We start from the raw sequence: 24133 nt of genomic DNA, 5'->3' as shown, positions 1-24133 counted from the left end.
AAAAACAACAAGGAGTCTGGTGGCACCTTAAAGACTAACAGATTTATTTGGGCATGAGCTTTCGTGAGTAAAAACCTCACTTCTGCATCCGAAGAAGTGAGGTTTTTACTCACAAAAGCTCATGCCCAAATAAATCTGTTAGTCTTTAAGGTGCCACCAGACTCCTTGTTGTTTTTTCCTACATTCTTTTTCAGTAGTCTGTTTTCCCTAAGGCTAATTTTCCTCAAATTTCCTTCCTTAAAAAAAAAAAAAAAAAAAAAATTACCCACAAATCCATATGCATTTTGAGAGTTTAAAATTGCCAATGGCAAGTGCTGTGTCCAGGGTGGCTCCTACAAGAATTGCAGGAGTTCAGCCCCATGAGGAAAGAGAGCCTCTCTTTTTCTGGGGGGCGGGAAGTGGGGAACAGAGCAAGGTGATAACCTTTTCTTTGCTCACCCCAAGCCCCGCACGTGCAGTTAATGACTGGAATATATCTTCTCGAGTTGTGACCTGTCAGATTTCCTGCTTTCAAGTGTCTGATTTGTTCCTAAGCCCTTATCTCTGATTTGGCCTTTCTTCCATGACATGGAGCATAAAAAAAAAAGAGGGATGTTTCTCTTCTATCCCCCATTCCAGTCTCTCCCTCAGCATTCTCTCTCTGACCCTTAGTTGACTTCCCTGCCTTGGCCAGTTTGGGATGGGGCCAGAACCCTGGCCATGCTCACCCTCCAAATACAGGTGAGAAGTGTTGTGAAGGGTGAGTGACTGATTCTTGAGGGCACCAGCGTTTGAATGTGGCCAAGAAGAGGTTGCCTCCTGCAGTGGAATCTTCATGTTCAAAGAGAAACGGCATTTGGGATATTCCATTACAGCAGTGACTAAAAGGAAGAGAGTGGGTTAAAATAACAAGTCTTATTCCATCCTGAGCTGCAGAGTTTACTCTCCATAAGTGGCCTTTGTTTCACAGCTTTATAAATGAGGGCCACCCAGATCAACTCTGATTGGATGTACCAAGTACTACTTGCCTTCACTTTGTAGTACTTGGAATTGCCCAGATGTCTCAATGAATACTTGAAAGGGGAAAGAGGAAGGGAGGGGTCTTTCAAAGACCAACATCCCAGAGTTGTGGTCTCAAGAGGTCTAACTCTAGAATAGATGGGAGCGAAGGGAAGAGTCCCACTGTACCCTTTTGCAGTAAGAAGATGTAGAGGTTTTTACTCATTTTAGTCTACTTTTATATATTTGTGTAAGCTTTTAACTTCTCTTACTAGTTTGAAAGTTCATAAAGCAATATCTTTGTATAAATCTCTTTTTAATTTTGCAGTCCATTGATGGCTTGCATGAAAAAGGAATGGTTGAAGACATGCATTGTAGCTCCATGAAGAGTGCAAATATGAGACCGCCTCACCCTGGAATGGGCCCACCACAGAGTCCAATGGATCAGCATAGCCAAGGTTGATACATGTTATTCATGTGATGTGTTTTTCAGCTCTGTAGAAGACATTTCAGAGCCACAACTCCTTTGTCATAGGTTTCCCAGTTTTCTTTTTGCCAGTTTTCACATGATGAATTGTGACCTTTTGAAAACTACTTAAAATTCTTGCTCCTTTGAATGTTCACCTAAGATACCTACTGTGGTCTAGTGGTTAGGATACAGCCCTGGAATTTGGCAGACTTGGGTTAAATTCCCTGCTCTGCCACAGCTTCCTGTGTGACCTTAAGCCTGTCCCTAAGGCTCTGTGCCTCAGCTCCCCTCTGTAAAGTAGTATAGTATTACTTTCCTACCTCATGGAGATTGGTAGATTCTAAGATGCTTGGGTAACAGGTGCTGTATAATATCTGAGAGAGAGATGGAACAACGTTTAATATCTACCAGATGAAGCCAAATTCTGGCAAGAGTTGGTTATAGGCAGTTGCCAGAAAACCTGTGTCCAACAATGGGCATGCAGGATGGAAGTTAGCTTCACCCAAGTCCTGCAGAAGCAGTGCATCATGAGTTGTGCTGGGAAAAGAGCCAAGAGTCAGAAAACATTGTTGGTGTATTTTGTACATCCACCTCTCCCTTCTAATGTGGCAGTGGTCCTACCTAAATACCCCGTGAATTGTAGTTGATTAGAAAGTGGGTGCATATCCTATTGATTTTTTTTTTTTAAATTGCTTGGGGGGGCGGGCATTTTGCCCTTTTGTTAGCGTTTGGCCTGGTATCACCAACATTTGATTTTAGAGGCTTTTGGGGTGGCTTCCCTCAACCCTGCCAGCTCCTCCATCAACTTGTAGTAGAGAAAGGAGACTCTGCTTACATGTTAAAGGGGGATGTATTATATAAGCAGCTGTATGCAGTGATTTAGTTGACAACACCTGTTAGGACCTTAGCTGCTTAATAATGTGTCATACAACTACTTGTATTACAATAGCACCTCAAGATCAGGATTGGGGCCCCATTCTGCTAGTCAGTGTACAAACATAAGAGATGGTCCCTGTGCTGAAGTGCTTATAGACCAAATGGACAAGACAAACAAACGATTGGAGAAGTGATTTGGCTGAGGATCTGCTATGTGACTTTGGGGGAGTTGAGAATAGAACTCTAGCCTGTTGCATGCTAGTCCAATGCCTTGTCCACTGGACAACACTTGTCTCCCAGTTTTACCCTTGAGTGAGTAACTACCATAAAACAAAATAGAATGGGCCTTCTATGGGCCAGATTCTGCCTCAGATGCACAGTTTCCACTGATCTCAGTGGAACCCAAGAATGCATATCTCAGAGAAAAAATTTCCCCAAGGGTGCATGCTGTCACATTGTTGGCTTGTAAAGAAGCTTGCCCCTTAAAATGAATAGAAAAGTTGCTTCTAAAAATCAAAGCTGCTAGATCTAAACATAACATGGTTAAACTACAAATATTTTGCATCTAAATAGCTGAAAGTCATTTTCCTCTTTCATCCACTTGTTAGAGCCTGAGTTCAGGACCATGCTTGCTCTACAACAGATGTCCGCATTACTAGCAGCTAAGTCAGACTGAATCTTCTGCTCTTTTTGGTGTATGTCACAGGGGAAACAGAATGCTGGACTTCTAGTCTCGGCAGTTTAAGAGGTTCACTCCATCTTTATTTCAGAAATCCTCTTTAAATCTGTTACTATGAACTTCTTTAATGTTCTTTGCTTGCATGTCCTCTCTCTTCACCTCCACAAAAAGAAGATTGTGGTGGTAGAATGTGCCTCATATACAAGTGGGGAAAGGATTCCAGATGGGTGACACAGTAAGATTTTTGGAAGCTGACAAGTAGCGGGGGAAGATCTCTTTTTTTTCATTGACCATTTGGCTGCAGGCTTTGAACTTAAGTAGGTAGTAAGAATATATATATTAGCTAATAGCATTTTTTTCAGAAGTTGTGTTGTAAGTAGCTGGTTAAGTTAGAATTAGTTTAGTAGCCTCCCAAATAGAGATCTAATCCTGAAAACCATGTAGACATTTGTTTAAGCACAAGTAGCATTGAAGTCAACAGGAACTGTTAAAACATGTGTAAGTGTTTGTTGTGGAATCCCCATCATTGGAGGTTTTTAAGAACAGGTTGGACCTGTCAAGGATGATCTAGTTTTACTTAGTCCTGCCTCAGCCCAGGGGCTGGACTTGATGACTTCTTGAGGTCCCTTCCAGTCTTACATTTCTATACACTTCTACCCCGATATAACACGGTCCTCGGGAGCCAAAAATTGCTACCGTGTTATAGGTGAAACCCCGTTATATCGGGGTAGCGGTGGCAGGGCTCCAGCGGTGATTTATAGGGCCCGGGGCTCCCCGCAGCAGCCGGAGCCCCGGAGTTACCGTGCTATATGCGAACACGTGTTATATCGGGTCGCGTTATATCGGGATAGAGGAGTACTTGGTCCTAATACTGGAGTGGTTAAAGTGATCTGAAGATTTGTCCATATTCATTGTACTTTCCTCTGAGGACATTTTAAGGGTTCTGAAGCAAGTGTGTCCACTTTTTCATAATTTTCTAGCTTTGGTCCCTGAAATACTGCAGGCCACCTACTCCATACATCATGTGACCTAATGTATTGTTTTACTCAAAATGCCCATTGAAGTTAGTGAGCATTTGAGGTGTGCATGAAACTGCTTGACCAGATAACTTGCACCCAAGAGCATTAAAAATCGGCAGAGAAGCTATCCGAACCATTAATGTTGACTTCTAACAAATCTTGGAAGGCTAGGGAAGTTCAAGGACTGGAAAAAAGCTAATGTTGTGCTGATATTTAGAAGAGGGCAAACAAAATGAACCCAGGTAACGGTAGGCAGGTTAGCCCGACACTGATCCCAGGCAAAACCATGGAAAGGCTGATATGTGGTATAGTCAGTAAAGAAGTAAAGGTTTGTAGCATAATTAATGCCAGTCAACATGGTTTTATGGAAAATAGGTGCTGTCGAGCAAACGTGATGTTTTGATGAGATCAAAAGTTTGGCTTAGTTCCACATGACATTGATTTAAAAAAAAAAAAATCTACACAAAATAAAAATAAAAACTGACTAATTGCTAGCTCATAAAAATTAATTGTAAATGCATCCCTAGGCTCTGGGTGTCCCTAGCCTCTGATTCTGAGAAGCTGGGAGTGGATGACTAGATGGATCACACAATGATTGCCTGTTCTGTTCATTCCCTCTGAAGCACCTGGCATTGGCTACTGTTGAAAGACAGGATACTCTGCTAGATTGAGCATTGATCGGACCCAGTATGACTGTTCTTATGGGTAGTTGTACTCTAATGGGTTGTTTCTAGTGGGGGCTCCCAGTGATCTGTTCTCAGCCCAATGCTATTCACTATCTTCATCAATGATCTGGAAGAAAATATTATTGCTAGTAAAATTTGAAAATAGTGGAATGATAAATAATGATGGGAAAAGGTTACTGATACAGGCTGATCTGAATTGCTTAGTAAGGTGAGCTTATTTGAACAACATGTGACCTTGCACTTGGCTGTCTAAATCAAGGAACAAAGCAGGTCAATGTAGGGGGATACAACAAGATGGGGGGGGGGAGGGTTGGAGAGGGGGGAGCTGTATCCTGGAATAAAGTGATTGGTTATGGTGAGCACCCAGTTGAAATTGAGCTCTGCTGTAGCTAAGTATAGGGCAAAAGCAATCCTTGGATATATAAGCAGGGAATATAAAGGAGGAGGTATACCTTTGTATGCAACATTGGTGTGACCAATACTGTTCAGTTCTGAAGTCAGCACTTCAAAAAGGATGTTGAGAAATTGGAAAAGGTTTAGAAAAGAACTGCAAGAATGACCTGAAGGCTGAAAAAACATGCCTTTATACTTGGGGGAAAAAACTTAAACTACATTATCTATGAGAAGGCTAAGAGGTGACTTGATCATAGTCTACAAGTACTTACCTGGGGAAGAGATTTCTTCTAGTCTATGGCTCTTCAATTTACCAGAAAAAGGCATAATGAGATTCAGTAGTTGAAAGCTAAAAGTAAACAAATTCATACTGTAAATAGGATTGATAGGATTCATTTTTTAAAAATAATTGACATATCAATGTTTATTGGTAAGCTTTTCAATTTTTTTATCTTTTTTTTACAATTTTGGGAAGTTATTGGGGGCTTAGTTATGTAATGGCACATGACATTCAAAAAGTAAAAGCTTTATCACCATTAAGATATAATGTGTCAATATTACAAGTCAAAATATTGAAAGTAAATATCCTTAAATCAAAACTAAGTTCTTAAGCAGCATTTCTTTGCTGAACTGTAAATTTCTATCATCAGTGGAAATTTCAGTTTGTGTGTATACTATGAATAAGGCACAATTTTTTTTAACAGTTAGGGTAATTAGCCATTGGAAGACCTTGTGCAGGGATGTGATGGATTCTCCATTAATTAGTCTTTAAATTAAGACTTGGCTGTCACTCAAAAATATTCAGTAGCCCAAACAGAAGTCATGGGGTTGCAGAAATTATAAGATGAGGTTTTTGGTCTGTGCTATGCATGTGGTCCAACTAAAATGATCATAGCGGTCCCTTCTGGCCTTAAAATCTATAACCACAAACTGGGAGTGTAAGAGAGTAAGTGTTCAGACATAGGCATATACCATATGTTTTAGTTTTTGAAAGTGGAAAATAAATAGATTTTATCCAGTGTTTCCCTTCTCTGACAATTACTGTATTTGTTGAGTGTCAGCAGTGACAAACACATAAGATGTGGTCCTTACCCCAAGGAGTTTACAGTCAAATCTCACACAGACCATTTAGTTCAAACTAGACTAGTTTAAATGTCCAAATTTCAAGTAATACACTTAAAAAAAAAAATCCCCTGTATTTTGTTACCTGAAAAGCCTTTCAGAAAATATGACAATGGGGGATGGAGAGAAGGTCTGAATTTCAAAAATGGATATATAATTCTGCACTGAATTATAGTATGCAATTGGTAGAATTGTGTAAATAAATGAGGTATATACAGATGCAGGAGGACAGTTAGAAACATAACAGGTTGCTTGCATGTGCGGTTGTGGCAATTATATGCCTAATGCAAGCATGTAATTGCATGCACGGTATTGAAATGAAGTCCGGAGTATTTATTGGCCAGCAAGATTATTTTCAGTACAGCTTGGTACAGTATCATGGGAGGAACATTTCTTGCAATAGGAAACAAGGAAAACTGCCTTTTTTGTGTATTTTTGATGAGCAAATCAAAATCATTCTGAAAAGCTAAATCTGCAACTACTTTGCCATCCTGCTGATAAATGTCTATCCACTGTCTCAAAGTCATTTGCTCTTCTGGGGGTTTTAAAACTAAAGATAATTACAAAAATAAGTTATGCAGCTTCATTATTTAGATTCTGTTTTTCCTTAGATTTAGTGGAATGCTAGTCATGCAGAAAGAATCTCTTACTAGCTGAGACAGACTGTCACATTTTTAATGCAGTCATACTGCGACAGGATGATTTTACAAAAATCTGACATTAATTTGGTGGGAAAAAAAGACTTTTGAATTGGTATCTCTTTCCCCCACAGTTCCCCCTTCCTCTCCTGCTATCAAAAGTTAAGTTTCCTTAGTATTTCAAATGACTGATTTGCTCTTGAAGGTTTGTACTTATTGTGATTACATGATGCTTCTGTTTAATCTCAGTAGCTTTGTTTTTGTTCTATTTAACTTATTAATATAACAGGGAAAATGCATTTCTTGCTTCAAATTAAATGAAATTATATAAACAGCTACATTTAACTGAATTTAGACTGCATTAGCAACAACATTCATCACAGTATGTTAATGTAAGCAGACAGTATTAATATTAGCATTAGATGTACTGGATTTTGCTGTAGATTGTTAAACTGCTAAGCAGAGCTACGTAAAGAATCAAAATTAAGTCATCCCAATCCTACCTCTTCTCCATCCCTTCCACCTCAGGAGTTGGGGAAACCTGAAGACAACCAGAGGACTCAAAATAGTTGTGGTTTTTTGATAGGAGAGAAGTCAAAAGGCTAAGAATGGACTGAAACACACAAACTATGCATGCCTTGGATTTTGAACCCATATACAAAATTATCCTGGTGTCAGTGAAAGCTAGGCCAGTAGAAGAGAATATTTCGCAAGTGCCCTGCTCACAGCTGATTAAATAACTCAAGTGCAAACATAAGCACTGTGACACTTTTGACATTACCCAAGGGATACAGGGTGAACCACTACTGTCTGCTTATAGTGCAAGGGAACCTTGTCTGTGCATACTGGAAGGAACTTGCCCAAAGATGCCAGCTGCTGGCAATATAAGGACCTCGCTCCAGACTCTGCAAGCCCTGCTCTTTCCCTGTGCAGGCTAGCAGTTTGCACACTCCAGCCGTAGGCTCCCTAAGTGAGTCCTTGGGTCAGAGCAGAGATAACCCGTGGCTAAGTTTTATGGAGGTAGTTTGCCCTTAGAGTTTTGCTCTGCCCTGGGGCACATGTCCCTCCCACTTGTCTGTACAGCCCACTTCGTTACGTTGGAGTGCCCAGTCCCTCGATCTTCTGGACACCCACACAGCACACAGATTTGCTGCCTTCTTGGAAGCAGTGCCCCACAGTTCACTAGCTTCACCTCAGTTCAACACTCTCCTTAGCACACAGCACTTAGTCATGTTTATCGTAAACCCAAATAGAAGTTTATTTGGCAGATCTTAAGATGAAAATAGAAGTATAAGGATTGGAAACATGGTTACAGATAAATACAAAATGCAGTCTAGAGCCTATACTTATTAACAAGTTCCTTTCCTGACTAATAAGGCATTTCTCAACCAATGGTCACTCCATACAGTGATTGTACACTCAAGAGAGCTGAGATCCACTTTTATGACACTCATGCTGGCAGAGTATCATCTTCTTAATGGACACCACCATGTCTCCTTCATAACAAGGGTGTTTTGTTAACTTCAGTTCGCCCTGATTTTTCCACAATTTAAGGTCTTAGTCTTGGTATCTTTTGTGCATTGTAAAGGTCCAAGCTCATACATTGACTAGACTGAACACTTGGCTGGAGTGGGTTGAAAGAGATCAGGTGTTCCCTCTTGATTGCATTAGCTTTGAGAACGACCTCCAGCAGGTTTGTAACAATATTTTACATTACATAACTCTTCAAATATTTTCTGTACATACCACAATAGCCACAACAACCAGCGAGTTCTTAGCTTTTGGCTGAGACCACATATGGCCCCTTTCAGTGAAATGCCATGAAGATGGTGATCACAGGGGAAACATGCCCGTCTGGGCATGCCTAAGCAAGTTTCTGGTAATAGACTTGTAACTGTTTAGCCCCTGTTTGCTGCCAGCACAAGATCGCCTAGGTCACAAGCACCAAAGGGTTTTTGAGGTGCTGGGACCTATCTACATTTTTAGTCACTACATAGAATGTGCTGGTCTTTTTGTTAACCTAAATTTGGGTAGATTTAGAACAACTTGCACAGTTCACCAAGTTACCTGAACTTCAGAGAATATTGATATTCACCAGCCCTATTGTTCTTAAATTAGCTACATTTTTCTTTTGTGACCCTTTTATCTCTTATATAGAGATAGGAAAAGAGCTATTAGGTCACATTATCCATCTATCTGCCTCCCAATGTAAGATTATCCCCTACAGCAGTGTTTCCCAAACTTGGGACGCCGCTTGTGTAGGGAAAGCCCCTGGCGGGCCGGGCCGGTTTGTTTATCTGCCCCGTACACAGGTCTGGCTGATCGCGGCTCCCATTGGCTGCGGTTCGCTGCTCCAGGCCAATGGGAGTTCGGGAAACGTTGCAGGCCGAGGGACGTACTGGCTGCAGCTTCCAGCAGCTCCCATTGGCCTGGAGCAGCAAACCGCGGCCAGTGGGAGCCGTGATCGGCCGGACCTGTGGATGTGGCAGGTAAACAAACCGGCCCGGCCCACCAGGGGCTTTCCCTACACAAGTTGCGTCCCAAGTTTGGGAAATACTGCCCTACAGTATATTTCTTCAGTCGTAGCTTTGAATGACTCATGCACTTGGGACTTCCACCCCTGTCCTTCAGCAGTTTCAGAAGAATCAGTGTTAGCACCAGTATCCTGGCCACATTCCAGTTGGGAAAACTTACATATGTTGCTGACCAAAAATTCTCCTTGTAGCTTTAGTTGGCTAAGGCATTCTTCACCACATGTTCTAAGCTGTTAGGGAATATTGCTGTGCATTGTTCTTCTCCATGGTGGCTACATTTCAGTGATGGGTGAAGTGTTATTCATTCTAAGTTAACCCTTTATTTGAAGTTAATTATATTACTCCTAGATCAACACCTTTCCCCCCCAAGCCTTGTCTACAGTGAGCTTTTTTGTAAAAGTCTGCCATTGCTGTAGCACTGATGCAGTTCCATCAGAGATAGCCATGATGGGAGAGCTAGTGTCAATGGCCCAGAAGCATTTCCCTCACCATGTTCTGTGGATGACACAATGGTAACAATGCCTAGGCCAGTGTACACTAATGTACCCACCATTGCTACAACTAGTGGAGTTGCACAGATATTAGAATGACAATGGGAAACTTTAAGAAAGAACTCAGTGTAGACACAGCCTCAGCCCATACTGAATTCTTTCCTTCCTTCGGTATTGCACCTTTCACATATCTGCAGATATCTGTTGTATCTTTCTTTTACTTGTAATCTAGATAAGCTATGTATTCAGTTCATCCAGACTTTCCTCAAAGTCTGTCTCTCTGGACTATTACATTTATTTGTATTACTACATTATTGTTAATCGGATATAGGTAGGGTGCATTGATTTTTAAATTGGCGATTTAAATCAGCAAGCAGGAAATCATTGATTTTTTTTTTTATCTTGTTTCACACATTTGTACTTTAGTGATTTTCCTAAAGAATGGTTCATTCTCATTGGTTCGTATAACCATTAAAAGAGCTTGATTTGCAACCAACTATAGCCTTAACATTAGATTTGGTACTTCTTTTTGATAAGCAACAGGATATTCTACAGCCATATCCAGTTTAATATGCAGTTATTCAGAGTCTTAGTTTTTACATTTTTTAAATGGTGAAGGAAGCTTTTTATTTATTAGAATATTTTTTTCTTATGGTTTGTGTCAAGCTGCATTTGGATAGAAATTTGGAATTCAATTAAAATATACAATACCAGCATTTTAAAATTCTTGTGTTCTTTAAATGTACTAATACATAAGAAAAAAATAAGTTTAGCAAAACCTGGTTTGCATTTACAGGTAACCAATTTATTAAATGAAGGAAGTGTAGCAGTTTGACTACTTACTGCCTCTTGAGTACCCCCTCCTGGGGTCATCCCATCTTTACTTCCCTTTCATCCAGGTCCCTTTAAGAACTCACTCTCCATTGACCTTCTAAGCTCAAATCCTTTGATTCACTTTTCACCAGTTCTCCTCAGAGTGGCAAGAGAGTTTGTCAAAAATAGAACTCCAGAGTTCAAAACAAACCCACTGCTCATCTTCCCTTCCAGTCACAGGTTTTACCTTGCTAGGGCTCTGCAAGTGCCAGACTTGCCCCTCAGAGCTGCTTCTTCCACCAGCCTCCTATCCTGAGCTTCCCCAACTCACTGCCAGACTGCTTACTTCTGACAGTCTCTCCACCCAGCTCCCCAGTAGCTTTCTGCTGCCTTTTATATTGTTTTATATTGGAATCACCTGATTCCTCTCAGGTGGCATTTTGTAATCTGGGCTGGTTTAGCCCCAGATGTTCTAGCCCATAGGCAATGCACCCTATAACACCAAGTATTAATGGTAGTTAGAGAATTGGCAAATTGTTTCTGGTCATCATGGGCCAGATTTTCAAAGGTATTTAGGTGCCTAAAGATGCAGATAGGAGCCCAGTGGAATTTTCAAAAGCGCATAAGTAGGGTAAGTGCCTCACTCCCATGAAATCAAGCAAACTCTGCCACCCATTGTTTTACATATGGGAAAGCTGGGGTTTAGTGGTACTTTTCCACTTTGCAGAGATGATCTGAGATGTAAATAAATAATATTTGTACAGTGCAATCAAAATTCACACTGATGAAGTCAAAGGTGGGACTAGAATACACAAGTTCTACCCCTTTTCCCTAGCCCTGTGCTTTTTCTACCAGATCTTTCACAGAGCACCAACGCCTCAATCGGCTTTTTCAAAAGAAGTTTTTGTTCATAAATGGCTCTTACAATTTCTCCAGTGTCCAGATAGTGAAGGATATTGAGTATTATTTAGTCAAACTTTAGCCATTATTCAGCATAAGGTGGTGCAATTGTATCTAATTACTGAAGGGTGACTTATGAACTGTCTGTTTTTATAGGAATGCCTAGAGTAATGGGCAAGTGCTTCTTTTCAGGGGAGATATGTATACATCAAAATAAATAAACATTATGCAATCTGCATAAACTGTATAGTAGGCAAACTTCAAAAAATTTCCAGATGAAAATTTCCCCCACCCCTTTGGTGAACCAGTGCCCCATCATGGTGGTCAGAGTTCCCATGCTGTTTGGAGGCACTGTGTTTAAGATGGACAGTTTGGTTTTAGATGCCTTACCCCAAAAAACATGGGGGGTTGTTATTTAAAAAGAACCATGATACCTGGTGCAAGATTAGTTCTGGTAGCCTTCTAGTTGTCCCAAGGAACTCCAGATCTCCATTTCTGTCTTCACAAAAAATATTATCGCTATAATACCTAACGTGAAAATGTGTATGATTTGGGTATTCATAAAGGTAACAGAAGTTCTGTGGCTCATAAGACTTAATTAATTGGGAAAGTAAATTTGTGATCCTCCTAACTATTCCAGGTTATATGTCTCCTCACCCATCTCCTTTGGGAGCACCAGAACATGTGTCCAGCCCAATGTCTGGAGGGGGCCCAACTCCACCTCACATGCCACCAAGTCAACCAGGACCCATGATACCAGGAGATCCACAGGTCATGAGCCAACCCAACAGGGGTCCTTCACCTTTTAGCCCTGTCCAGCTGCACCAGCTCCGGGCTCAGATTCTAGCTTACAAAATGTTAGCTAGAGGCCAGCCTTTACCTGAAAACCTGCAACTTGCTGTTCAAGGGAAGAGGACGTTGCCTGGGATTCAACAGCAACAGGCTCCTGCTAACTACAGCAGACTACCTGGTAAGTAAATGTGGGCTATGAAGTGTGGGTCATATTCTGCCATCAGTTACACCAATGCAAAACTATCAGGATCGGTGGTGGTGTGTGCATGCATGTGAGGGCCAGATTTTGGCCTCAGTATGAACAACGAGCTTCAGCTTTATATTAGTTGGACTAAGAGTGGCATAAAACCACTGCATTAAAAATACACCGTAAACTTGAAATCCAGTTAATTTAAAAAAAAAAAATGGAGACAAAGGTATTTTTATGTACTTCAGCTGCCCTGGGTACTCTCTACCTTTTTTGTGGTGTTAAAAAATAATCACATTTTTACTATTCTCTTTTAAGTGCTTATATTCCACCCTTATTGTTGTACATAAAATCTGACTAACAAAAAACAGGAGAAACTGACTCTGTAAGGGAAACAGTGAAACTGGCTATATACAGAGTACTGAGAAATGCACTAAGTAAACTGAAAAATATAAACATTTTTTTTCTTTTTTTCTGTCATAGTGATCTTAGATGTTACAAGCAACATAGTAGGTAAACACTTTTTAGACAGAAGCATGCTTTTTGTTTCTTAAACTGTGAACCTTTAAACACACTTACTGCAGAAAAACCCTTTGTATTTTTGAACAGGTCTTTGCTTAAAACTCCTCAAGTTTGGGGGTGTGGGTCTTTTTGTTTTGTTTGTAATTCACATACAGAACCACTGTGTGGTGATGGTCCATCATCACCACCCTTCTCATCCTCATCCCCTGGAAAAAAAGTTTATCCATCCAAGTTTATGTGCATTTTTTTCATAATAGCTGTATCCTTAAGGAAGTAACCTATATGTATTTTTAGCTGTACATCACTTTTTGGGTTTAGAAGCCCTTAAGACTTGATGATGCCTTATGAAAAAGAAAATACCAAATTATTTAGAGACAGTTTTAAGTATCATTTATCTATTGCTTTTGTGTCTCTCTCTTGTTACTAGAGGCTATAAAAACTTAATCTTTGTTTTTAACAGTTAATCTCCTCCTGCTGTTTATTCCCCACCATAAGAAGTTATCCTCTGTTTGTGACGTCATAGTATCTACCAAACAGAGGATTATGATTTTAAGCAGAGAATAAGCAGCAAGAACAGATTTCAAAATATGCAAATTTTTTAAAGAGTTAAAGATTTCTATAAACTATCTGTGGATGACATATGTTCGTGTTTGCCTTACATGCTAGTCAAGTAAAATTGATCCCAAATCACTTTTCTTTAGTTAAAAATTGGGGGTTAAAATGATTCTATTTTTTCTTGTTAATAACAATTTTAACAACACCGCTGGTCTCTTTATTTCAATGCACATGGCTTTGTCTTCCAGTCTTTTTTTATTAGATTTGATTTAAATGCACTTCATTACATTTATTTTTCACACAGCAGAATCCACTTAAATCTGTATTTAATGTCCCAAACTATATTTGCATATATAGATTTGTGTGGAAGAAAGTGGAGTGATTTCTGAATGCATAGAAATGCTGTGTATTTTAATACATTTCTTTCCTCTGTTGAGTTGCAGGTATTGGGGTGCATTCAATTCCTGGTCCCCCAACTGGGCCAGGACCTGCTTCAGGAGTGCCAGGACATGCAGCTGCCATGACCCCTAAATCTTGGGCAGAAGGTAGAGGAGAATACAACAATAATTTTGTACTACACAGTTAAGGTTAAACTGTGTAGCCAGGGCTTTGGGAGTAGGAACAGGAAAGGAAGTGGGGAGATAAAAAGGCATAAAGAAGAAATAGTGTAACCTTTACTTTGCCTCACACACAAATATCAAGGAGTGTCCTACAAAATGATCAGACCGGGAATGACTCGGGCAGATGAAATTATTGTTGCTGTTAGGCAGCCTGAACATGAAGCCCCTCTCTACAATCAGAATGAAAAATATAAGCTGTTTGAGGGACAAGCATAAAACCTAATAAACAGGTAGTTACATTCTGAGCATGCTTAATTGCAGCAAGCTGTTCAGACCATTTTTCTGGCTACTGTAAACAAAAGTTTTCATACAATGGGTAAAATTAGGCTTGCTTTTTAAAAAAAGTACTACATTTTAAAGTACAAATTAGTCTTCAAGGATTAGAGAACAATGTTACATTGTTCTGCTAGATAATCTGCTTTACAATCTGATCTTCTGGGAATACATTTAAAAATTGTCTGGGGTTTTTTTTTGTCCCCGCCTACTTGAAAATGGAGCAAAAGAAGCAAGGTGATGGGCAAATTAAGAATATCAGTTTAATAGTAAATGTTTCTTTGTCTGGAACATTTTTGTTCAAAGATTAAATTTTTTTTTAATGCAGACACTGATACGGTATAGATTTCTCCTATTAAAAAGGTCCTTATTCTGTGACAGTGCTTAAAGGGAATTAAATCTTGGAGGAAATGGGGACTAAGTGATGGTTTGCTATCCTAAAAAGAAATGTTGTCAGATGACACTTATTGCTCTCTTTATAAAAGAGACAAAATGCCGCTCTCTAATCAGTTGTAGCATTACGTTCCTTTGAATGCTCCAACAAACTGAGCTCTGAAGATGAGCCATCTTCTCCAGATAGATTTCGGGTCCTGGATCTGAAGTAAACTGATCCTGGGATTGAGGACAGATTCTGAGATTGTGTTTCATCAATTGAATTATTATACGACAACCCCCGCACTCCTTCAAAAAATACAGTGACAGCTTTATTGTTGCAGATATCAGTTGTTTTCAATGTCTCTCTCCCACATCTCCATCAAATCAGTAACTACTCGTCCATGCACAGAGGGCCATAAACTGCAGCACTTCCCTATCTTATCTCTATTGGATGCTACTTTCATGTTAAGTGATGCATTAAACTTTTGAAATAAGGAGAGTGCTGCGGTTTAGAAGAAAAATCAAGCACCCCATACTTGAAATATTTATTTACTTATATTACTATCTTATTCTGGGGTAGTGTGTGTGTTTTTTTTTTTTAAATGTAATTTTACAAGTATATTCAAATATTGTAAAGTATATAAAAGTGGATGTTTTAATAAGTGAATACTGCTGACTTTTTTTCTGGCTGAGCTGTGGAAAGAAGCTTGCTGTCGGTGCTAGCCAAATTCTGGTCCTGGGTGTATTTTCATAATCAACATGGAGACAGCGCCCACATAAGAAAGCAGAGTTTGATCTCTGCTTAGATCTACCCAGTGTTAGAAATCTCTTGCTGATACAAACTCTACACTTAAAAAAACCCCCAAAACGAAATGAAAATATAGCCCTAATAAATTGTTAGTTGCAATTGCTATTTTTGGATTACTTTCTGTAATGTCCACTACAGTATATTCTTCCTCTATGGGAATTGAAACCTATCTCAGTGTGTATTTTTGTTAATTTTGAAAGTTTGCCTTAGGTGCCTAGCTGCAGATTTTTGTGTTCAAAATAAAGCTGCTCTGTTTTTCACATGGCCACCTTACTTGTTTCGCAGGTCAAGGCCCAGATATGAATGTTGCCAGTACACCACAAAAGCTTGCTGTACCACCTCCTAGTGGAAGGCCTTCACCTGCCCCTCCTGCTGCTCAGCCTTCTGCAGCCATGCCTGGTCCTTCTGTACCACAACCAACACCTGGACAGCCTTCACCTATCGTCCAGCTGCAACAAAAACAGAACCGTATCAGTCCCATCCAGAAGCCACAAGGATTGGATCCTGTTGAAATACTCCAGGAGCGTGAATACAGGTAAAGAGGGATACATGAGACTTAAGCCACACATGCTTCAGTGTTGTGTTTGTGGACACTAGCTGGTCTCTTTTGCAATTGTAGCTCATAATGGTCATAATTAAAATAATTCTTTTGAGAGGGGCCACAGTGAAAACTAATATAAGGACATGAAACTAAAGGGTGATTCTAAAGTTTACTTTAAAGTTAAACATGTGCTCAAGTGCTTTGCTGGATCAGGACTGAAAGGACTCAGGTTATGAAACTAAAATCCTTAGAATCAACATGGAGGTTATTTTAGCAAAGGTTATCAGTCACACAAAGTATTAGAATTATAAACAAAGGAAAAAAAGACAGCTGGAATCCAGGGACGGGGGAGGGGGATCGTTAAGTGCCAAGGACTCAAGTATATCTTCCAACAAGTGGGCATTCAGCCCCAGTGATTCCAATAGAAAGGAACAAGGTTTAACACAGGGGTTCTCAAACTTTTATATTGGTGACCCTTTCACACAGTAAGCCTCTGAGTGTGACCCTTATCAATTAAAAACACTTTTTAAAAATATTTAACACTATTGTAAATGCTGGAGTCTGGGTTGGAGGCTGACAGCTCGCAACCCCCTATGTAATAACTTTGCGACCCCTTGAGAGGTCACGACCCCCCATTTGAGAACCCGGTTTAACAGATGAAATGTAAAATGGAAATTAGGAGAGCCAGGATGGAAGTCAAAAAACAAATAGCCAAATAAAAAACAGGAAGTTTGTCCAATAGAATGTGGGTTGGCTGATCCACCAGGGAATAAAGGGCACAAGCAAGCAAACCAAAATGAAGATTTAAAAAAATACCAAAAACGAGGTCCTTATGTTCATATTTAGGCTCTTAAATAAAAGTGTCCTGACTAAAAAGTGCTGAGGACCCAGGAGTGTCTGTTATAATAGTATATCAGCCTGCATACTTAATTATTAATATTTAATTATTTGTGTTACTGTAGCACCAACGAGCCCCAGTCATGGACCAGGACCCAGTTGTGCTAGGTTCTGTACAAATACAAATACATAATAAAAAGTTGTGCCCTGCCCCGAGAGCTTACAATCTAAGACAAGAGACAACAGGTGCAGACAGACCAACATACAGGGGAGTATAAGGAAACAAGATGGCAGTATTGGTCAGCATGATAGGCAGGTGTCTTCAGGGCCTACCTAGGGTTAAGAAAAAACTTCCCCTTTGGGAAGGTGGTGGTTATACAGTTGCCCATTTATAGGGATTTTGCACCTTTCTTAAACCTCTCATACTGGTCACTGTCAGTGACAAGCTACAGACTAGATGTTCCATTTGTCCGATCTGGAATGGCAGTGCCTATGTTCCAATTACTGAAAAGGTAAAAGCCTAAGGAAATAAAAATGGAAAGCAGGATCTAATGACATTTGTTTCAGGAATGTGCTCAAACTTTACAGATATCTGAGGGAGGATGATTGAGATGAACTTTTATGGAATATGAAATGTTTAGCAGCAATGTGCTAGGAAGGGGGGCTAGTGAGTGGGTGAGGTGTCCACAATAAAATGATTTGGACTCTAATGTTCTGCTTAGAAGAGACCACTACAGTGTGGGTAACTTAGTTTTATCTAGAGTGTCATAACTCCTCTTTTGTGATGCAGTTCCAGGATTTGCTTTGTTCCAAGCTTTGTTTTCTGAGAGACACAATGATGAAATAGCCCAGTTTTGGTGGGCACGGCTAGTGTGATTACAGTACCCTAAGCAAAACTAGAAAACAGTGTAGAGATAGGGAAGACCTTCCCTAGGAATACCCTGCAGAGGACAATATATCTGGCATGATTCTGCATTATTGCATCTTAACTGCCTTGAAGGTTGTTTAGAGGTACTTCAGAATGCAGTATATAAGCTTGTAAGACAGAACTGCCCTGTCAACTAAGAGTTATGATGTTGCTCAAAGATCTACTTAGTATCTGTAGTACTTTGCATAATATGACACTTGTAATGATGCTAAGCAAAAAGTATCTTACTAATGATTAAGAACAGGCCTAACGGTACACTCTGTACTACTTTTGGAATTGTTTTTTCAGGCCCTGATCCAGCAAAACTGTCAAGCTTTTGCTTAAATTAAGTGTGCAATTAAGTGTTTTGCTGGATTGAGTCCCTAGTCACTAGCATCACTTTTACCTTAACTTGGAATGGCCTTATCTGTTTCATTGTGTAGGGTTATTGTTGTCTAACTGCATTTTCAGAAAACATATATGATATACAAAGCTTAGTACAATTTAACTTTTGTTCTTATGGAAGGGGATATAGCTATGACATGAGCCAGGAATCCTATGGGCCAGTGCCACACACACTTTCATGTATCAGTGATGGTGCCCCTCAGCCTTCATCTGTAGCTGCTTCTTCTCTTTGAACCCTGCTTCTTCCAGGAGCAGAGATTGCTATTTGTGCCAGATTGTATGGTTTAGGGATGTATACAAATGGGGACCTACAGGAGATCACATAGCTGTTCTTTTTCCTGAATTAATCCAGGATTTGAATGTGGATCTCTTAGCAGTGCATTAACAGACTGTGTCTACCTAGAGGCTAGTGTGTAGTGTTCTTTGGATTCAAACCATGCCTTTAAGACTCTGGCCTGTCTTGAAGGTGCTGCATAGTCACACGATCCCAGCAAGACCTCAGAGAGGCATTGTGCCTTGGGAACTCCCCAGTGTGAATGGGAAGATATGAAGAGTGTGGCATGCATTCTTCACAGCTAGTCAACAATGTTGACTGGTACAAGTTCTGAAGAGGGGGGCGTGACCCCATTCTCTGCCTTTAGGGTGGCTGGTAGTTCTAGCTCCATCCAGTTTTTAAGCGTGGAGTGCAAGGAATATGACTGCAACTAGTCCTTGTGCAAGGGACAGAAGAGTGTGTTAGGAACCTTGAACAACTGCTTCATCTTATCCATTATAAGGCTGCTTAGTTTGAAATACCCTCACTTCGTATCTTTTGGGTAATCTGCAAAGACATATTTTATATGCTGCCCTGAATGAGGAGAGGTTGGAAAGGATTATTTTTTTTTGTAGGTGAGTTGTGTATTTTTTTTTTCTTGAATGCTGCTGGGGGTTTTGTTTTGTTGTAGTAAATTTGTTGGTAAATTTGATATCGTTAGATAAAGTGTATGTGCCTTTTTGCACAATGGGAGCAGGACATGACTGCTATAGTTAAGGTAGTATAAGCATTCCCATTCTCAGAACCCATCGTAATTGCTGATATGTCTCTGAAATGGTCAGGTATTTAGTTTGGTCTGTGCCTGAAGTTTAAATTTTTGTTAAACGTTTGAGTAAAAACCAGTTCATTCATCTTTTTTTGGTAATAAAAGAATGGAAGGACTTTCCTCATAATAAAAAAGATTCTTGCCACTTCTTTACCAGTTCTACACTCCAGACATCAAGTACCAAAATTTAAAATTTGGCATCTAGCCCTCATTGTAGAAAAGTATCTGAATATTTCAGTGGAACATAACATAAGAACGACCGTAATGGGTCAGACCAAAGGTCCACCTAGCCCAGTATCCTGTCTTCCGCCAGTGGCCAGTGCCAGGTACCCCAGAGGGAATGAACAGAACAGGATACTGGGCTAGATGGACCTTTGGTCTGACCCATTATGGTCGTTCTTATGTTATGTTCCACTGAAATGTTCAGATACTTTTCTACAATGAGGAAAGTCCTTCCATTCTCTTATAACAGACATATTGGAGCATAAGCTTTCGTGGGTGAATACCCNTAGTTTGTAACCTATCATTTAAATCCGCTTCTGTACCAAGCAACAAAGAGTCCTGTGGCACCTTATAGACTAACAGACATATTGGAGCATAAGCTTTCGTGGGTGAATACCCACTTCGTCAGACGCATGTGACGCATCTGACGAAGTGGGTATTCACCCACGAAAGCTTATGCTCCAGTACGTCTGTTAGTCTATAAGGTGCCACAGGACTCTTTGTTGCTTGGTACAGAAGCGGATTTAAATGATAGGTTACAAACTACAGTTAGTAGTTCCACAATTTCACATTTGAGTTCCTTCAGAACTCTTGGGTGAATCCCATCTGGTCCTGGTGGCTTAATACTGTTAAGTTTATCAATTTGTTCCAAACCACCTCTAATGACCTCAGTTTGGGACAGTTCCTCAGATATGTCACCTAAAACGAATGGCTCAGGTTTGGGAATCTCCTTCACATACTCAACTGTGAAGACCGATGCAGATAATTCATTTAGTTTCTCCACAATGGCCTTATCTTCCTTGAGTGCTTCTTTAGCATCTTGATTGTTCAGAAGTCCTACTAGTTGTTTAGCAGGTTTCCTGCTTCTGATGTACTTAAAAAAAAAGATTGCTATTACTTTGAGTCTTTGGCTAACTGTTCTTCAAATTTTTTGGCCTTCCTAATTATATTTTTATACTTCATTTGCCAGAGTATATGCTCCTTTCTATTTTCCTCACTAGCATTTAACTTCCACTTTTTAAAGGATGCCTTTTTGACTCTCACTGCTTTTTTACTTTGTTGTTCGGCCACAGTGGCACTTTTTTGGTTCTCTTAAATGTATACTCCAAATTAAAAAATCATAGTAAGTTGAGCCTCTATTATGGTGTCTTTAAAGAGTTTCCATGCAGCTTGCAGGGATTTCACTTTTGGTACTGTACCTTTTAATTTCTGTTTAACTAATTTCCTCATTTTTGTGTAGTCCCCCTTTCTGAAATTAAATGCTACAGTGTTGGCTTGCTGTGGTGTTTCCCCCATCACAGGGATGTTAAATTTAATTATATTATGGTCACTATTACCAAGCAGTCAAGCTATATTCACCTCTTGGACCAGATCCACTTAGGGCTAAATCAAGAATTGCCTCTCTTCTTGTGGGTTCCAGGACTAGCTGCTCCAAGAAGCAGTCATTTAAGGTGTCAAGCAACTTTATCTCTGCATCCTGTCCTGAGGTGACATGTACCCAGTCAATATGCAGATAGTTGAAATCCCCCATTATTAATGAGTTTTTTATTTTAATAGCCTCTCTAATCTCCCTGAGCATTTCACAGTCACTATCACCATCCTGGTCAGGTGGTTGGTAATATACCACTACTGGATATGTGCCTGTGGTGTAACCAAGTTATAAGCTTTGGTAATCGCCTACTGTGTATGTGCAGTAGCCTCAGGTACGGGCTCTCCTTGCTTAGGTTGTGAAGTGTAACACTAAGGAACGTCATACTGCACATGCATGCGTGGCTGATGTAACTGCCTACTGAAAAGTGACCTGAAAATATGTGTGGGCAGTAAACCTCAGCACGTGTGCACCCTGTAAGAAGTTGATGGAGTGCTTTTGCAGACCTCCAAAGTTGCACAGGAAAGGATATGTACTGCTGCGCACATCTTTCTTGACTTGAGTGCTTAACTGTGCAACTAATAGTTAATGTCATCTTTTTATGGATGATGTAAACATGAAACATTTCTTTAATATTTGCTGTTACATTGAAGAAATGCATCTAATCTGCTCAGTGACTGGAATTCCTGTGTCTTGGACTTCCTTTCCACTAGGAAGCTATACAGTTGATTTGACAGTTCTTCAAAGTAGGCACTTAAAGGTGCAGCGTTCTTCTCCGTTAGCCATTTGTTAAATGGACCACTACAGATGGAGGAGCAGTAATAGATTCATTAATATATTGTTGAGACTGAAGAAGCCTTGAAACTGATGGCATGTCAAGGGGAGACTCTCCTTTTAATAGATTTCCCCTTACTCCCCCAAAAGGGCCACATTTTGACATTAAAAAGCTTTGGCTTAAATCAACAAAAAAGCAAGAAAAGTTGGAGTTGATGTTGCCACAGAATTCAGTTGGTGGTGCCTAGCAGCTCTTGCAGCATATGTTGCTGTGAGATGAAATCAGGAGTGTAATTGTTGTTAATCCCTATGTGACTAATGGTAGATTAAAAGAAACTTGGATATTTAAAATACCCATTGCTATAAAAAGTTTAAATTACTACTATGTGTTGAGCTGTTAAATTTCCTGGGCTGCTTGAAATATGGCCATTTTATAAAACTCCATTTTAATACTTCCTTGGAAATTAAGTGCTGCTTTAATCTTAAGGAATATGTCTAAAACTAATAATGTGTAGTGTAATGTAACGTTATTCCACTAGGTGGAACGGCTCTCCTTCCCACCAGCATTAATTAAAAAAAATGGCACTTTCCAGCATCTTTAATTTATGATCACTGCAAACTATGTCAAATTGATTTCTTTTATTACCTGAAAAGGGTCTCCCTTTTACAAAGCTTTCTTGCTTGCTGCCTGGCATCCATTTCATACAGCCTGCAGTGCTCTGGTACAGTTTCTGCAGTTACCCCCAATTGGTGAAGGAGAGGTAAGTATCACCTACTTTGTAAGGAGATCTCTATCTTCAGTTTGTAATGCAATAGCCATGTTCTGTATCGATGAAGATAAAATGCTGAACTGCAGAGATTAATTAAATGTATCCTTTAAATAGGGTTAGTAAGTACTTCAAGCACTTGAAAAAGGCTGTTTTCTTCTTGACCCTCTTATGAATGAATGACTTAATAGCCTTTAGCATTTTCCCTGAAAAGATGAATATTCCAATATATTTTTATCAGTTCGAGGGATTAGAAGATGAGCACGGTCCAGAAAAGTCTGATGCATTTGCTTTAGGTGAAAACTGGTTATCATAAAATTCTTTAAAAAGTTAATATTGTTGTACATGGAAAAATAATTACCAGCAAACTGCCACTCTGTTTCATTTTTTTCCCCTCTTCACTACTCCTACATATTGGGAAAGGACCTGGGTATCATTGTGAACAGCTCAGTGAAAATTTCTTAAACTTCATCACATTAAGCAGATGACGTTAGAATATTTAAAGAATAGGATAGAAAATGATGATGAAAATATTATAATACCATTAATTTATATAAAGCATACCTTACCTGGAATAAGTTCAGTCTGTTCAACCTATCTAAATATACAGAATATATAAAAATAGGATCAGGCCCAGAGAGCATTAAAGGAAGTGATCAGCAAATGTCCAAAGAGCCACTCCCACCTCCTTTATATCTAGGGTGCAGCTAACAATTCAGGCTGGGCAGAAAGAATTGGTCTGAATCAATCAGCGTCTCACTACAGTTCTAACAACCTGGTCACTGGGAAAATCAGAGAAACTCTGCCAGCCAGTTGCAGTTATACAAAATAATTAGGGATATATAGTGAAGGTAAACCAGTGTTTTTTTGTTCACCCTCTCACGTAATGCAAGAACAAGGGACAGTCTCATGTAATGCAAGAACAAGGGACAGTCAATGCAGCTAAAAGAGAACAGATTTAAAACTAATACAAGGAAATAAATTATGTATTGTGGTTTTTTTTAAATAACCCCCCCCCCCCCAAAAAAAAAAAAAAAAAAAAAACAGAAACAAAATGCCACCAAGAAATCCCCAGCCTGTGGAATTCATTGCCACAAAATATCAGTGAGGCCAAGAACTTAGTGGGATGCAAGAAAATGAAGACGGTATGGATAATGAAAGCATTCACAGTTACATTAGATAGGATTGTGGTGTGTGTGTGTGTTTTTTTTTTTTAATGTATAAGAGATACACCGCTACCTCTATATAACGTGACCTGATATAACATGAATTCGGATATAACACGATAAAGCAGTGCTCCGGGGGGCGGGGCAGGGCTGCGCACTCTGGTGGATCAAAGCAAGTTCAGTATAATGCAGTTTCACCTATAACGCAGTAAGATTTTTTTGGCTCCCGAGGACAGCGTTATATCGAGGTAGAAGTGTATATAAACTCTTTCTGAAGCATCTGATACTTTGGAAATAGGGTACAGGACTAGATGGACCACTTGTCTGATCCAATAT

The 24133-nt window shown here is 39.7% G+C and overlaps 1 protein-coding gene across 5 annotated transcripts in view; it reads left to right on the top strand.

Annotated features, from left to right (window-relative positions):
- Positions 1 to 24133, top strand: part of SMARCA2 (SWI/SNF related, matrix associated, actin dependent regulator of chromatin, subfamily a, member 2) — a 177816-nt gene that overhangs the window by 19634 nt on the left and 134049 nt on the right. For 2 of the 5 annotated variants that reach the window (XM_034774952.1, XM_034774953.1), the window contains exons 3-7: positions 1307 to 1436; positions 12239 to 12568; positions 13061 to 13090; positions 14092 to 14199; positions 16016 to 16265. In XM_034774952.1, coding sequence (XP_034630843.1) covers positions 1307 to 1436; positions 12239 to 12568; positions 13061 to 13090; positions 14092 to 14199; positions 16016 to 16265 — 848 coding nt within the window. The remainder of the gene's footprint in view (positions 1 to 1306; positions 1437 to 12238; positions 12569 to 13060; positions 13091 to 14091; positions 14200 to 16015; positions 16266 to 24133) is intronic. The other 3 variants (XM_034774954.1, XM_034774956.1, XM_034774955.1) reach the window with 3 other exon arrangements.

This window comes from Trachemys scripta, chromosome 6, assembly GCF_013100865.1.
Source record: "Trachemys scripta elegans isolate TJP31775 chromosome 6, CAS_Tse_1.0, whole genome shotgun sequence".
Lineage (NCBI taxonomy): Eukaryota > Metazoa > Chordata > Testudines > Emydidae > Trachemys > Trachemys scripta.
This window is presented reverse-complemented; position numbering and strand designations above follow the sequence as displayed.